General features: G+C 49.5%; 1 protein-coding gene across 1 annotated transcript in view; it reads right to left on the reverse strand.

The window, feature by feature from the left end:
- The window catches only part of GPR153 (G protein-coupled receptor 153), a 30,717-nt gene that overhangs the window by 11,788 nt on the left and 5,885 nt on the right, over nt 1-13,044 (reverse strand). The window contains exon 2 of the mRNA XM_082230059.1: nt 538-1,078. Coding sequence (XP_082086185.1) covers nt 538-917 — 380 coding nt within the window. The 5' untranslated portion in view covers nt 918-1,078. The remainder of the gene's footprint in view (nt 1-537; nt 1,079-13,044) is intronic.

The raw sequence follows: 13,044 nt of genomic DNA on the forward strand, positions 1-13,044 counted from the left end.
GGTCATCTTGTCCAACCTCCCTGGAGTGCAGGAATCACAGCAATAGGACCTCTGGCACAAGGTTTCCCAAGCTTGGGTCTCCAGATGTTGATGGACTACATCTCCCATCATCCCTAGCTAGAAGGATCAGTGGATGATAGGAGTTGTAGTCCAAAAGCAGCTGGAGACCCAAGTTTGGGAAACCTTTTTTTGCGGCAGATGCACATCCAACCTGTTTTAAAACCTCCAGTGAAGGTGAGATCCACCACCTTCCAAGGTCATCCATTCCACTGCTGAACAGCTCTTGCCATCAGAAAGCTCTTCCAAATGTTTATAGTCAGAACCTCCTTCCTTGTCATTTGAATCTATTGTTTTGGGTCCTCCTCTCTGGGGCAGCAGAAGACAAGCTTGCTGCACCTTCCATGGTGAAAGCCCTTCTCCAGCTGTAATTCCTACACTGCAGGGGTTGGACCAGATGATGCTTGGGGGTGTTCCTCTCCCCTCTATAATTCTATGATTCTGTGACCACCACGAGACTCATCCAGAGACGGGACTTGCCTGTAGTTCACCGGCCAGCGGACCATCCACATCCGGTGATAGGAGAGGGAGGTGACTGAGAAGCAGGTGACCAGCGTCAAGGTGTAGAAGGTAGAGACAAAGACTTTGCAGAGGCCCTCACTCCACTGGTAGTCGGAGTTTTGGCGGCGGAGCTGGACGACCGAGTAAATGGTGATGGGAATGGCAATGTTAAGGATGTGCGTCCCGGCCAGCGTGCAGATGAGGAACTCCAGGGGCTTCCATTTCTTCTGCTTGGCGCTCACACTGAGGATCCCCCAGGCGTTGGCCAGGACAGAGAGCCCTGAGCAAACCAGCCAAGCCACAGCGTTCCTGTTCAAGGTCTGCTCATCATCCATGGTGGAGGGAGGAGTAGTGGCCATCTGGTGAGGCCAGGTGAGGATGACGTACCAGGAAGAAGGAGGGGAGGAGATGCATCCTACAAGCGGGCCGGGGCCATCAAGGGAGCATCAGGGAAGTGGGGGGATCCCACCCAAGGACCGACGGGGAAGCAGCGCCCGGGGTGGTCCTATGGCTCATGGTTCTGGAAGGGAAACAAGAGACAGCTCAGGAAACAAAGAGAGCATTGCCGCATGCAAAAGGTTTGCATGAAATTGATATCCTGCTGGATTGCAAGGCTCAAACAGAGGAGGAACAAAACATAGGAAGAACCAGCTGGATTAAGCCCATCTAGTCCATCTTGTTCTTGCAGTGGACCCCAGCACGACAACCCTCTCTCCTCCTGCGGTTCCCAGTATTTGGAGGCATAGTTAATCTGTGGAACTCACTTCCACAGACAGCAGTGATGGCCACCAACTCAGGATGGCTTCAAAAGAGGATTAGGCAGATTCATGGAGCAGATGGCTCTCAATAACTACCAGCCAGGAGGGCTATCACTTTGCCTCCATAGCAGGAGGCATCAATTACTCCGAATAAGAGTTGCTGGAAACCGCAGGAGGAGAGAGGGCTCCTGTGCTCGGGTCCTGTTTGCGGGTTTCCCATGGGGTCATTTGTGTAGCCACTGTGAGAAGAGGATGCTGGAGTAGATGGGCTACTGGCCTGATCCAGGAGGCTCATTTTATGTTCTTATGTTAAACCCCTTTCAACCCCCAGAGGGGGCTATTGAGATTAGCATAAAGCAGCAACAACAGCACCAGACATATATACTGTTCCCAACCGGGGAGCAACCTCTGATTCACTGAACTGTGGGCACCCACGTTTTTGAGGCACGATGCAAAGCCCACTGCCCCTATGTTAGGCAGCTAGCAGCCGGCAGCCCAATGCTTGGAGTCATAGTGGCTGGAGATGGAGTGTGCTGCCCTTATATCGAGACAAGCCATTAGTTCCCCAACACCAGTAGCCTCTACTCTCCTTTTTTATTGGGAGATGCTGGGGACCAAACCAGGGATCTTGGCCTTGCCAAGCAAGATGCTCTGACCAAGCGAGTGCCCCCTTCCTGCAGCCTAGGTGAGCGTAAGACAGTGGTGGAGTGCTAAATTCTGAAGTGTGCCAGCTCAGCCTGGCAGCCTCCTCCGCCACAGCAGCAGCCCCCAAGAAGCATCCAAATACACAGGCCACTGAGTCAACCCACTTGCACATAGCCACCCACTCCCCCAGTACACATCACAAGGCCCAATTCATCAGCTGACGGTCCTCGAGTACACGCTTCTGAAGTCAAACGCATTGCTAGCAAAAAGGCATTTGAAGCAGCCGAAATGAGGAAAGCTCGTTTACTAAGGGGTGCTGGCTGCTGGGGGCTCCCCTCCTCCTGAGCTACCTTTACAGCTTGCTCTCTTAGCATTCCAGCTTTTTGCATTTCAGCATTTTGCTGAAATGTCCACCCTCGATGCTGCCTCCATTGAGCTTTGGCAACCTGGTCCTGATCCGCTTCCAAATCCCCAATCTTGGCTTAGTCCTTCAAAGGGTCTACTTATTATTCTGTCTGGCTGCAAAAAAAGGGAAAGAAACAAAATACTTCTGCTCCAGAGGATCTTCAACAAAGGTGGTCAAAGAGGAATGATCAGAAGAGAACCAAATCAACTGCCAAGCACCTCCCAAACAGACAAAATGCACATCATTTTGGACTCCTGTTGGGGTCCGTGACCACTGCATGGAGGCATCTGAATAACATGTCAGAACAGTTCAGACTACAGGTGAGAGAACAACCTGGAACATCCCCATACAACAGCATTGCAGGGGGTTGGACTAGATTACTCTCAGGGTCCCATCCAGCTCTACACTTCCTTGACTCTATGATTCTAACTCTTCCAGAACGTACAGAGGAAGCAAAGCTTGGACAGCAGTTACTGGGAATCACAGGTGGGAAGAGCGGTGTTGCACTCCTGTCCCGCTTGATGGTTTCCCACTGGGGGCATCTGGGTTGCCACTGTGAGAACAGGATGCTGGACTAGATGGGTCACTGGCCTGATCCTGCAGGGCTCTCTGCAGAGTCAGAACAGTTGTCCCAACCTGGCCACCAACTTGGATGGCTTTATACAGTGGCGTAGCATGGGTTGTCAGCACCCGGGGCAAGGCAAGTAATTTGCGCCCTCTAACCCGTGGATTTGCGCCCCCTAACCCTAACCCCCAGATGTTGCGCCCGGTGCGGCCGGGCCCCCCCTGCACCCCCACACTACGCCACTGGCTTTATAAGACAAGTTCACGGAGGATAAAGCTACCAATGGCTACTAGCCACGATGGCTATGCCCTGCCTCCCTTTCTGGAGGAAGTCATGCTCCCCCATGGTTCTCTCCCTCTCCATTTAATCCTCACAACAGCCCTGAGAGGTATGTGAGGCTGAGAGGCAGCGACTGGCCCAAGGCCACCCAGTGAGCTCCATGGCTGACTTGAGTTTTGAACCCGGATCTCGCTCAGGTCCTAACGTGATACTCTAACCACTACACCACACTGACTTTCATGACCCCCACCCCAGGCCTGACTTCCCACCCATGGAGAACTCAGCCAGCCCCACTCTATACAGGAGCCACCCCCACTCTATACAGCAGCCACCCCCTTTCATCTGCCTAGCTCCACCCTTTTCTTGGTCACACTAGAGTGTGACAGAATGCTGAGAGCAGAGCAGTAGACAAGCGGGAAAGGTTGTCAAGAACTGGCTCTAAGGCAGATTATCCCCACCTCCTCACAGTATATGCTCACCAGTTTAAGAGGCTGGTTTTTTGTCTTGTTAATATTTACATTTTTCCACTTCTTTTCCATCTTTTGCTTTATAAAACGAAAAAATGCTCCTTCGACCTTCAGGATGTGACATTATCTGTCAGGGTGCGATTTAATATTTAATCTGCAAAGCTTCCTGCAGCTCTAAGCAAGACTTAATGAAATATGTCTTTTGCTATTTATTTTACATTTTTTCTCTGCACGATTCCTAAGGAGCAAGGCTGGGGGCAAAAAGGGAGTGGTGCTGTTTCCTCCTGGGAGTGCTTGGCCGTTTGCTGCAGACAGCCAGCTGCTCACCCTGCTGGGTCAAAAGGCATATGCTGTTCCTGGAGGAATCCACCATGCTGGCCCTCAGGACAAACTCCATTATCAGTTCTCCTGCCTCACAGCTGACCCTGAACATGGTGAGCCCAACCCTTGACTGCATTCCTTTTCTTGCAAAACTCGCATTGTTTGAGCAACTGTCTCAAGGCTCAAACACTCTCATTTCTGCACCAGCAGAATGCAAAAAGGTTCCTTAGGAACTGGCTTTAAGACCATGTCAGACCATTGCTCCATCTTGCTCAGCACTGTCAACACAGACTGGGGTTCAAAGCAGGAAGTCTCTCCCAACCCTACACGGAAAGGATGCCGGATGCCAGGGATTGACCCTTCTGTATGCAAAGCAGACGCTCTACTGCTGAGCTATGGCCACTCCCCTAAAAATAAAGTAGTATGCTAGTCCTCATAATAGATAGATAATTTATTACGGTCGAAGACCAGCTTGCATAACACAATAAAAACAGCGTTCATAAAGATGAAACAGAGCAGATTGCAGCAATAGCTCATGAGTTAAAATTTAAATATATACATACACCCGTACAACTGAGATTTGGGCTACCATAAAAATTGACCCTGAGGCACCCCATGGGCGACTTCAGCATTTCCCTAGTAAGCTATATTATTCTAGAGGATGGTCTGTGCCTACAAATCTGGGCGCAGAATCTGGCTACCAGCCAGGTCGTCTTGTGATCTTTGCCTAAGAGGAGAGAATTTAGTTTAGACTTGTCTGAAAGATCAGCAAGCCTCTTCAGCAGCGGATCAATGGTGTCTCTACGAATCTCAACATAAAAAGGACATCTAAAAATATGTGTTTGGGGCTTCCTATTTCCCCTAATGGGCAGGCGCAAAGTCTCTGTGCGTACGGGACTCTTCTAGAACCAGTGAGGGCAACGCCGACCTTCTGCTAATCCTCCTGGTTCTGAACTCTCTCCTGTAGGAGTCAGCGACTTGGATAGCTTTAAAAGAGGATCGGACAAATTCATGGAGGAGAGGGCTGTCGACGGCTCCTAGACGTGATGGCTATGCTCTGCCTCCACAGTTGGACACCTGTTGCTGGAAGGGAGTGTGCTCTTGTGCTCGGGTCCTGCTCCTGGGTTTCCCCAGAATAGGTACCTGGAGTTGCTAGACTAGATGGGCCAGTGGCCTGATCCAGCACGCTCTTTTTATTTCCTTATGACACCCATTTCCCTTCCTTGCAGCAATGCTTGGGACAGCATCACCATCTAGTCCAGCAGTGGAACATCCACTTTTGGGGGGCATCCCATCTCAGAGATGAGCAGGATGAGGGAGAGGAAGGATTCAGCTACCTGCCGGATGTGAGAGAAGCTGGCTAAAAATAACTCAGACTTGCAGTGTGTGTGTGGGGGAGTGAATGGGTATCTTTGTGGAGGAATTCAGCAGGCTTCCTTTGCTAACCCCCCCCCCCCATTGACACCTCTCTCTTCGTTGACTGCCATGGCAACCCATCCAACACCAAGGAGATAAATATAGCCCGGTAGTTTTCTTGGGCTACATACAGTTCAGGTGCAAACTGCAGCCGCCACACCGCCCCCCGTAACACTTCCATTAAGTAGCAGCGAGACTTACAATGGCAGGCACCCCACGTATTTATTTATGCTGTCCCTGCAGGGTGGGTGGTGCTGGTGGTGCAAAGACCCGGCGGGGTTTAAAAAGAGAGACTATGAACCACAGGCTTTAAATAGACGTCTTGCAAGCGAACTATCTGTATAGCTCAGTCAGTAAAGCACGAGGCTCTTTACTTCAAGAGTTACAGGTTTGAGCCCCACGTTGGGCAAAAGATTCCTTCATTGCAGGGGGTTGGACTAGATGACCGATTCTATGACTCTATCAACTCTACCTGGAAAAGACGAGTCTCCCTTGCCCCAATCCACCACCACCACCATCACCATTATCATTATTAATTGCATTTATACCCCACTTTTCTCTGCACATGGCCACGGTCGAGTGGGTGACCTTGGGACAGTCACAGCCTTTCAGCCTAGCCTACCTCGCAGAGTTGTGGTGGGAATTAATTGAAGAGGGGGAGTGTCGTGTAAGACACCACAAGCTCCTTGGAGAAAAAGGTGGGCTTTAAATGCAATAAATAAATCAGCCCCAGCCAGAAAAGCTACTCTAGATGACAGTGATTAGCTGATAGACTGATTGGCTAAAATCCTTTTGAACCTTGAAGCAGCTGAATGTTGAAAGATTCATGAGAGATAAAGGAAAGAACCTCTTCATGCAGCACATGAACTGTGGAACTCACTCCCACAGGATGGCCACCAATCTAAAGGTAAAGGGACCCCTGACCGTTAGGTCCAGTCACGGATGACTCTGGGGTTGCGGTGCTCATCTCGCTTTATTGGCATACAGCTTCCAGGTTATGTGGCCAGCAGGACTAAGCCACTTCTGGCGAACCAGAGCAGCGCACGGAAACGCCGTTTACCTTCCCGCTGGAGTGGTACCTATTTATCTACTTGCACTTTGACGGGCTTTTGAACTGCTAGGTTGGCAGGAGCAGGGACCAAGCAACGGGAGCTCACCCCATCACGGAGATTCGAACCGCCGACCTTCTGATCGGCAAGCCCTAGGCTCTGTGGTTTAGACCACAGCGCCACCCGTGTCCCCTAGATGGCTTTAAAAGAGTATCAGACAAATTCATGGAGGAGAGGGCAATCGATGGGTACTAGTCACAGCGGCTATTCTCTGTCTCCACAGCTGGAAGCAGTGATGCTTCTGAACACCAGCTGCTGGAAGCCACGGGGCAGGCAAGAGCTCTTGTACTTGGGTCCTGCTTGAGGGTTTCCCACTGGGGCATCTGGTTGGCCACTTTGAGAACAGAATGCTGGACAAGATGGGCCATTCAGCTTGGCTGGATGCTCTAGTCCCAAATGCTGCAACTTCTCCTCAAAGGGGAACCATTCCATCGCTTTGATCATTTCGCCACATGTTTCTTTCCTTCCTCATTCCAGCTGTCATCCAGCTGTTCTATTGTCTCAAGTTCCATGGAAAATCAGGGAGTTGGTGGGTTCTACACAGCGTGAAAGGATGCTGAGGAGTGGTGATGTTAACCTCCTGTGATTCCCATAAATTTTTATTGTTTGCATCATCACCGTGGTCAGTTACAGAAAGTTGGGAAATGGATTTGCAAGATACCACCATAAGGACTCTTTGAACAGAAATACTTTGGAAAAAGCTGGGAGAGATTTACCCACCAACACCATGTTCAACCAGGTCTTAAACATACAGGTCAATCATCATGAATGTTGACTGCATCATCATCATCATCAAGACCGAGGAAATGGCAGTGTTTCTGCCTCTGCAAAAGCAGCACTCCTAGTGAGTCCTCTTAAGGACTGGTAAACATAACTAGGTATGATTTCAGGGGGCTGGTTAGCTGTGATTGCTCCATTGCACTTGGGGTCCCTTCCAACTCTACAGTTCTGAGATTCTATAACCAACAGGCCTTAAGCAGGGGTAACCAGTATGGCGCCCCTCCCATACGATGCTAGGCTCCCAACTCCCACCATCCCCGACTGCTGGCCATGCTGGGACTGCTGAGAGTCAACAACATCCCATTGGCTACCTCTGCCCTGAACAGCCTGTTCCTTCCCTGCTCTAAAAATCCTTTCTGCTGGGACTCTGGGACTCCTGGAGCAGGACACCTTGCCCTGCAATTCAATATGTTGGCGAGGACTGCTTAGGACCACTGTGCTGTGAGCAATAGGCACTCTGCACATCCTCTGGGGCTCATTAAGAGTTCACATGTTCTGAAGATAAGGTCTAGCACTGGAAATGGAATTTATTGATTTTTATTTTTTTATCTGAAGCTCTGGCAGAATTTCAATTGTGTGGAGTTTCAGCCACTCCCCCCCCCTTCATTTTAACAGCTTGTTCAGGAACTGTCCCTTACAGGTTGCACAGCTGTAGGTTTGTGGTTCTCTCTCCTTTCCCCTCCAACAGCACAACCCCGAAGCAGAGAACCCAGCTGTTGCTCAAGAGCAAGCTAATAAAAGCAGGCAGGCAACCTCAGCTATCTCTCGGGCACCTTGACCTCGCCACTGTGTTCTGTGTTCAAAACACGTCTGCACACCTAGTGTAATTGAAATGGAATCGAAGGCACCAGGTGGGGGCAAAGCATCATCGAGCCCCCAAATAGCTTGCCCGGGTGATTAAGTGCACGGCATTCAAGCGAGCACCCGGGGAATTATTATGCCTCTTTGGTGAATAATGGATCTTTCGCGCTCTCCAGAAATATAATTCATACCCTGGCTGGCACTGTGCGGGGCTGCCTTTTGTGACTGGGGAATTGGCAATTACAAAAAATAATAATTAGAGCAAGAGGGGCCAGGCGAAAGGTTTGCAGAGCGTTTTGGCTGGGGCAGGAAAGGGGAGGTGGGCTCTTTCGGTTCAGAGGAGCGATTCCCGTTAATGTGCCTCTCCAGGGACGGGGGGGGGGACGGTTCGGCCCCTGCTGCTGGCAAAGTGCCAACATTTGAACACTCCCAGGAGGCTCCGTGTTCACAAGGTAATAAGTTGTGGCACTGCTGCAGCTCTGCACTGCTAGGGAAAGCATACAGAGCAGAGGCAGCTCCTCTGCACAAAGTGAGGCTGTTAGCCCATAAGAAGAGCCTGCAGGATCAGGCCCCTAGTCCATCTAGTCCAGCATCCTGGCCAACCAGATGCCCCAAAGAGAAACCAGGTAGCAGGATCTAAGCGCAAGAGCACTCTCCCCTCCTGCGGTTTCCGGCAACTGGTATTTGAAAGCATTACTGCTTCCAACTGTGGAGGCAGAGCCGAGCCACAATGGCTAGGAGCCATGAATTTGGCTAATCCTGTGGGAGAGAGTTCCACAGATTAACTATGCACTGTGTGAAAAAGTCATTTCTTCCATCTGTCCAGAATCTTCCAACATCTAGCTTCATTGGATGCCCACAAATTATTGTGTTATCAGAGTGGGAGGAAAATGTTTCTTTATCTACTTTCTCCAAGCCATGCAGAATTATCGGAACACCTATCATGTTTCCACTTACTCACCTTTCCTCTAAACTAAAAAGACCCAAACGCTGCAATCTTTTTTCATGAATGGGAGTTGCTCCGGCCTGTTGGTCATTTTGATGGCCCTTTTCTGAACCTTTTTCCAATTCTACAATTTCCTTTTTGAGATGAGGCAACCAAGATTAAAAAGTGCAAAACTGCCCTCTCAAGCTAACACCAGTTCCCCAGGGTCTTTCCCAGGTCTGCTGTGATCCTATTATTCATTGGGGATTCCATCACCCCAGCAAGGCAATGGCTCAGGTGAGAGGGAACAAGACCAGGCTGGTGCTAATCTGGACTGGGGCAGGTTCAGCACCATGGACAGCACTGCAGATATCAGTCCACAGATTTTCACCACGTTTTCAGGACCACAGCCAGCAACCATACAGGAGACAAGTTGCCTCAGCACCAGCCTGGAGCACCAGCTAAGCTTTTACAGACCAGCCTGGAGAGTTCTTCAGGACATTCCATCCTCTCCGAGAGCTGCATCTGGCATCTAAAGGGTTACCATCTGGAGTAGCTGGCCCCTTCTAGAGCAGCCTTCTCCAATCTTGTGCTTCCCAGAAATTTTGGACTACCACTCCCATCATCCCTGGCCATTGGGCTATGCTGGCTGTGACTGATGGGAGTTATAGTTCACAGACATCTGAAGAGCCGCAGGCTTGTGAAAGGCTGTTCTACAGGGGGACGGTCAGCACAGAAGCAACCTGGCTGTAAACCCTTAAACGGCTCAGGACCGCAATACCTTAAGGACCACCTCTCCTCCTAGGACAGACATAGGCAAACTCGGCCCTCTAGATGTTTGGGGACTACAATTCCCATCATCCCTAGCTAACAGGGCCAGTGGTCAGGGGTGATGGGAATTGTAGTCTCAAAACATCTGGAGGGCCGAGTTTGCCTATGCCTGCCCTAAGAAGCCAACCCAGACCCTGCAATCATCATGAGAACCTTGTTCATAGGCCTCCTCCATGAGAGGCCTGGATTGTGGCAACATGAGAGCGGGCCTTTTCTGCAGTGGCTCCCCACTTGTGGAATGTTCTCCCATAGGGAGACTTGCCTGTCACCTTCGTTTCATATCATTAAGGAACAAGTGAAAACATTTCTCTTCTCCCAAGCCTTTGACTAATTAAACAATCGATGGCCTTTTAAACTGTGTGAGGCTATTGTTTTTATTTGTTACTATGTTATGTGTTTTCGTGTTTTTATACTGTAAACCGCCCTGTGGTGCTCAGATGAAGGATGGTATAGAAATGTAATAATAAATAAATAATAGGGAATACTCTCCCAGCCCCTCACTGGAGAGAGTCTTGAGGTCCACTTCTGAGGGTAGCAGTAATTCTGTGGATTTCAGTAGATGGAGTGTAGGGTCCAAAATGGAGGGACCTGCTTAGGAAGAGCTGAGAAGGAGGCCTGAAATTTCTTGGCCCAGCACCACAGCAGCTTCTTGGCAGCCTTTCAACCCGCAGAAGCTGTCCTTGATTCCCCACCGCAAGTAACCTAAGCGCCTGCGATCAAAATAATGCATCCTCTTGCCCAGTTCTCCTGTGCCTCTGCTTCCCTCTTCTTCCTCTTTTGCTGACTGTGTGTTGAATTCTAGACTGTAAAGTCCTTGGGGGCAGGGACCTGTAGAAAGCACCACACCCACTGGCATTCATTCATTCACATGCCAGAACATTTATTTCCCTCCTACCTGATCTAAAAAGAAATCCACAAGGGGGCTAGCCATATAGAAACTCCAATTCAAAATATAAAAAGTAAGCGAATGGACTGTATTTTGAAGTGGTTATGGAGAGCAGATGACTCCCTTGTTAGCACAGCACCATTGTTTCTGGGCACAATTCAACAGTGCTGGTTATAAAGCCCTTTTTGACTTAGGTCAAGGCTACCTGTAGGACCATATTCTCCCATACAAATCCACCTGGGCTCTGAGATCTAGGTGGCTTCAAAAGAGATTTAGACCTATTGTTGGAGGATAAGGCTCTACTAGCCATGATGGCTCGGCTCTGCCTCCAGAAGGCTCCTCCTTACGTTCTTCTTCCCTGTGGAAACAGAGTCTTGGGCAGAATTTTGCTCTGGCAACTATTTCAAATGCCGTCACTATTTAGAGTCACAGAGCCTTTTGGCAGACTTCTCTCTGATTATTGCCCACCTCAAGAGACCTCTGAAATACCAAACTTGGAGCCAGATGAGTGCAGTGCCAAAAGAGCAACCAGAAGCACACACACACACACACACACACACACAAACACATTTCTGCATTGGATCGGTTGTGCCAGTTGCACATCCGCTCAAATCAAGAGAGCCATTGCTACCCTCACAAACAACTCTTTAGCAGAAATCAAATAAAGCATTTACTCCTCGTCAATAAGTGATCCATTCTGGGTCCGTCCTGACTTAACAAGCCCTGGGAATTGCAGGCAGGCAGCTTTCGAGAGCCAAGGCTGGTGACTGCTTTGGACAGGGACATCTTTTAGAATCATACAATCATAGAGTTTAGAGGGGACCCTAGTCCACCCCCTGCAATGCTCATCTAGTCCACCCCCTGCAATGCATGGGGGAGGGGGGATGGATGGGCACTGGTGATGGCTCCCCTCGCCCCCACCAAGCCAAAGGGCAGGAAATGGGCTCCTGCAAAAGGGACCCAGGGCACAGATTGGTGGCACACAATTATATATATATACTGTACATATGTTTATAGATGCAAACAGAGGCTGACTTTCAGAGGGGTGGGGGAGTGAAGCAGTGCTGTCAGGGGCCGACTCTGAATTATAGGGTGCCAACATGCATTTCTGGGGGGTGGGCTAAGGGCCCAATCCACACACACAATCTATTGGCAAGAATAGTCAATTATGTAGATATTATTTAAACTTTTTTTAAAAAAGGTCTCCGGAGCACTTAGAGGCAGTGGTTTCTAAGGCACCCAGCTGCTCTGCAAGCAAAGCAAAATAATACTAATGCTACTACTACTACTAATAATAAATAATAATAATAAGGGGAGGTAAAGGATATATAAACCTGAAGGATATGCTGCCCTTTAGAGCAAACATTCAGCTCCTGCCTCATTTGTGGTCCTATGGGAAGAAGGGGGGGTAGTAGTGTAGATATTATGTTTGATCTACCTACAGATCTGAAAAGAAATGAGCCCTGAAAGTCAACTCTGCACATGCTCAGGGATACTGTGCACCATGTATGGATGTATAGTGACACTTGCTGCTCCGCCTCAGGCAGCAAAATATTTTAGCCTGGCCATGATCTCACTGCCCAATTTATGTTAGGAAGAACTTTCTGACTGTCGGACAGTGGGACAGAAGGTGGTGGCCTCTCCTTCCTTGGAGGCTTGTAAACAGAGGTTGGGTGGCCATTTGCCAGGGATTCTTCAGCTGTGGTTCCTGCATTGCAGGGGGATGGACTATATGGTCCTTTGGGGTCCCTGCCAACCCTACAATTCTATAATCCAACTGGGGAAAAACCCAGGTGGAGACAGCTTCAAATTCCCTCTACAGTGGTACCTCGGGTACCACTTCAGGTTACAGACGCTTCAGGTTACAGACTCCTCTAACCCAGAAATAGTACCTCGGTTTAACAACTTTGCTTCAGGATGAGAACAGAAATCGCATGGCCACGGCAGGAGGCCCCATTAGCTAAAGTGGTACCTCAGGTTAAGAACAGTTTCAGGTTAAGAATGGACCTCCAGAACGAATTAAGTTCTTAACCCGAGGTACCACTGTATTAGCAGCCGCAAGTAAAGCAGACAAATCAGTCATGAAACGAAGGGCGAGTTTTTGAGACCCACAGAGCCTTTTCTCAGCTCTGCAGTTAAAGAAGAAGGGTTAGAGCAGCATTGGAGGAAAAATGACAAACGAACCCCACCAAATCCAGCAGAGCTCTTCCAAGTTGTAAAAGGCCTTTTTTTTTTAACATCTGGGCCCTCAGGGAAGATTGTTGCAGGGGGGCGGGGGGCAGTGTGGTGGTAGGGAG

This window comes from Podarcis vaucheri, assembly GCF_965113315.1.
Source record: "Podarcis vaucheri genome assembly, chromosome: 7".
In the NCBI taxonomy this organism is placed as follows: domain Eukaryota; kingdom Metazoa; phylum Chordata; class Lepidosauria; order Squamata; family Lacertidae; genus Podarcis; species Podarcis vaucheri.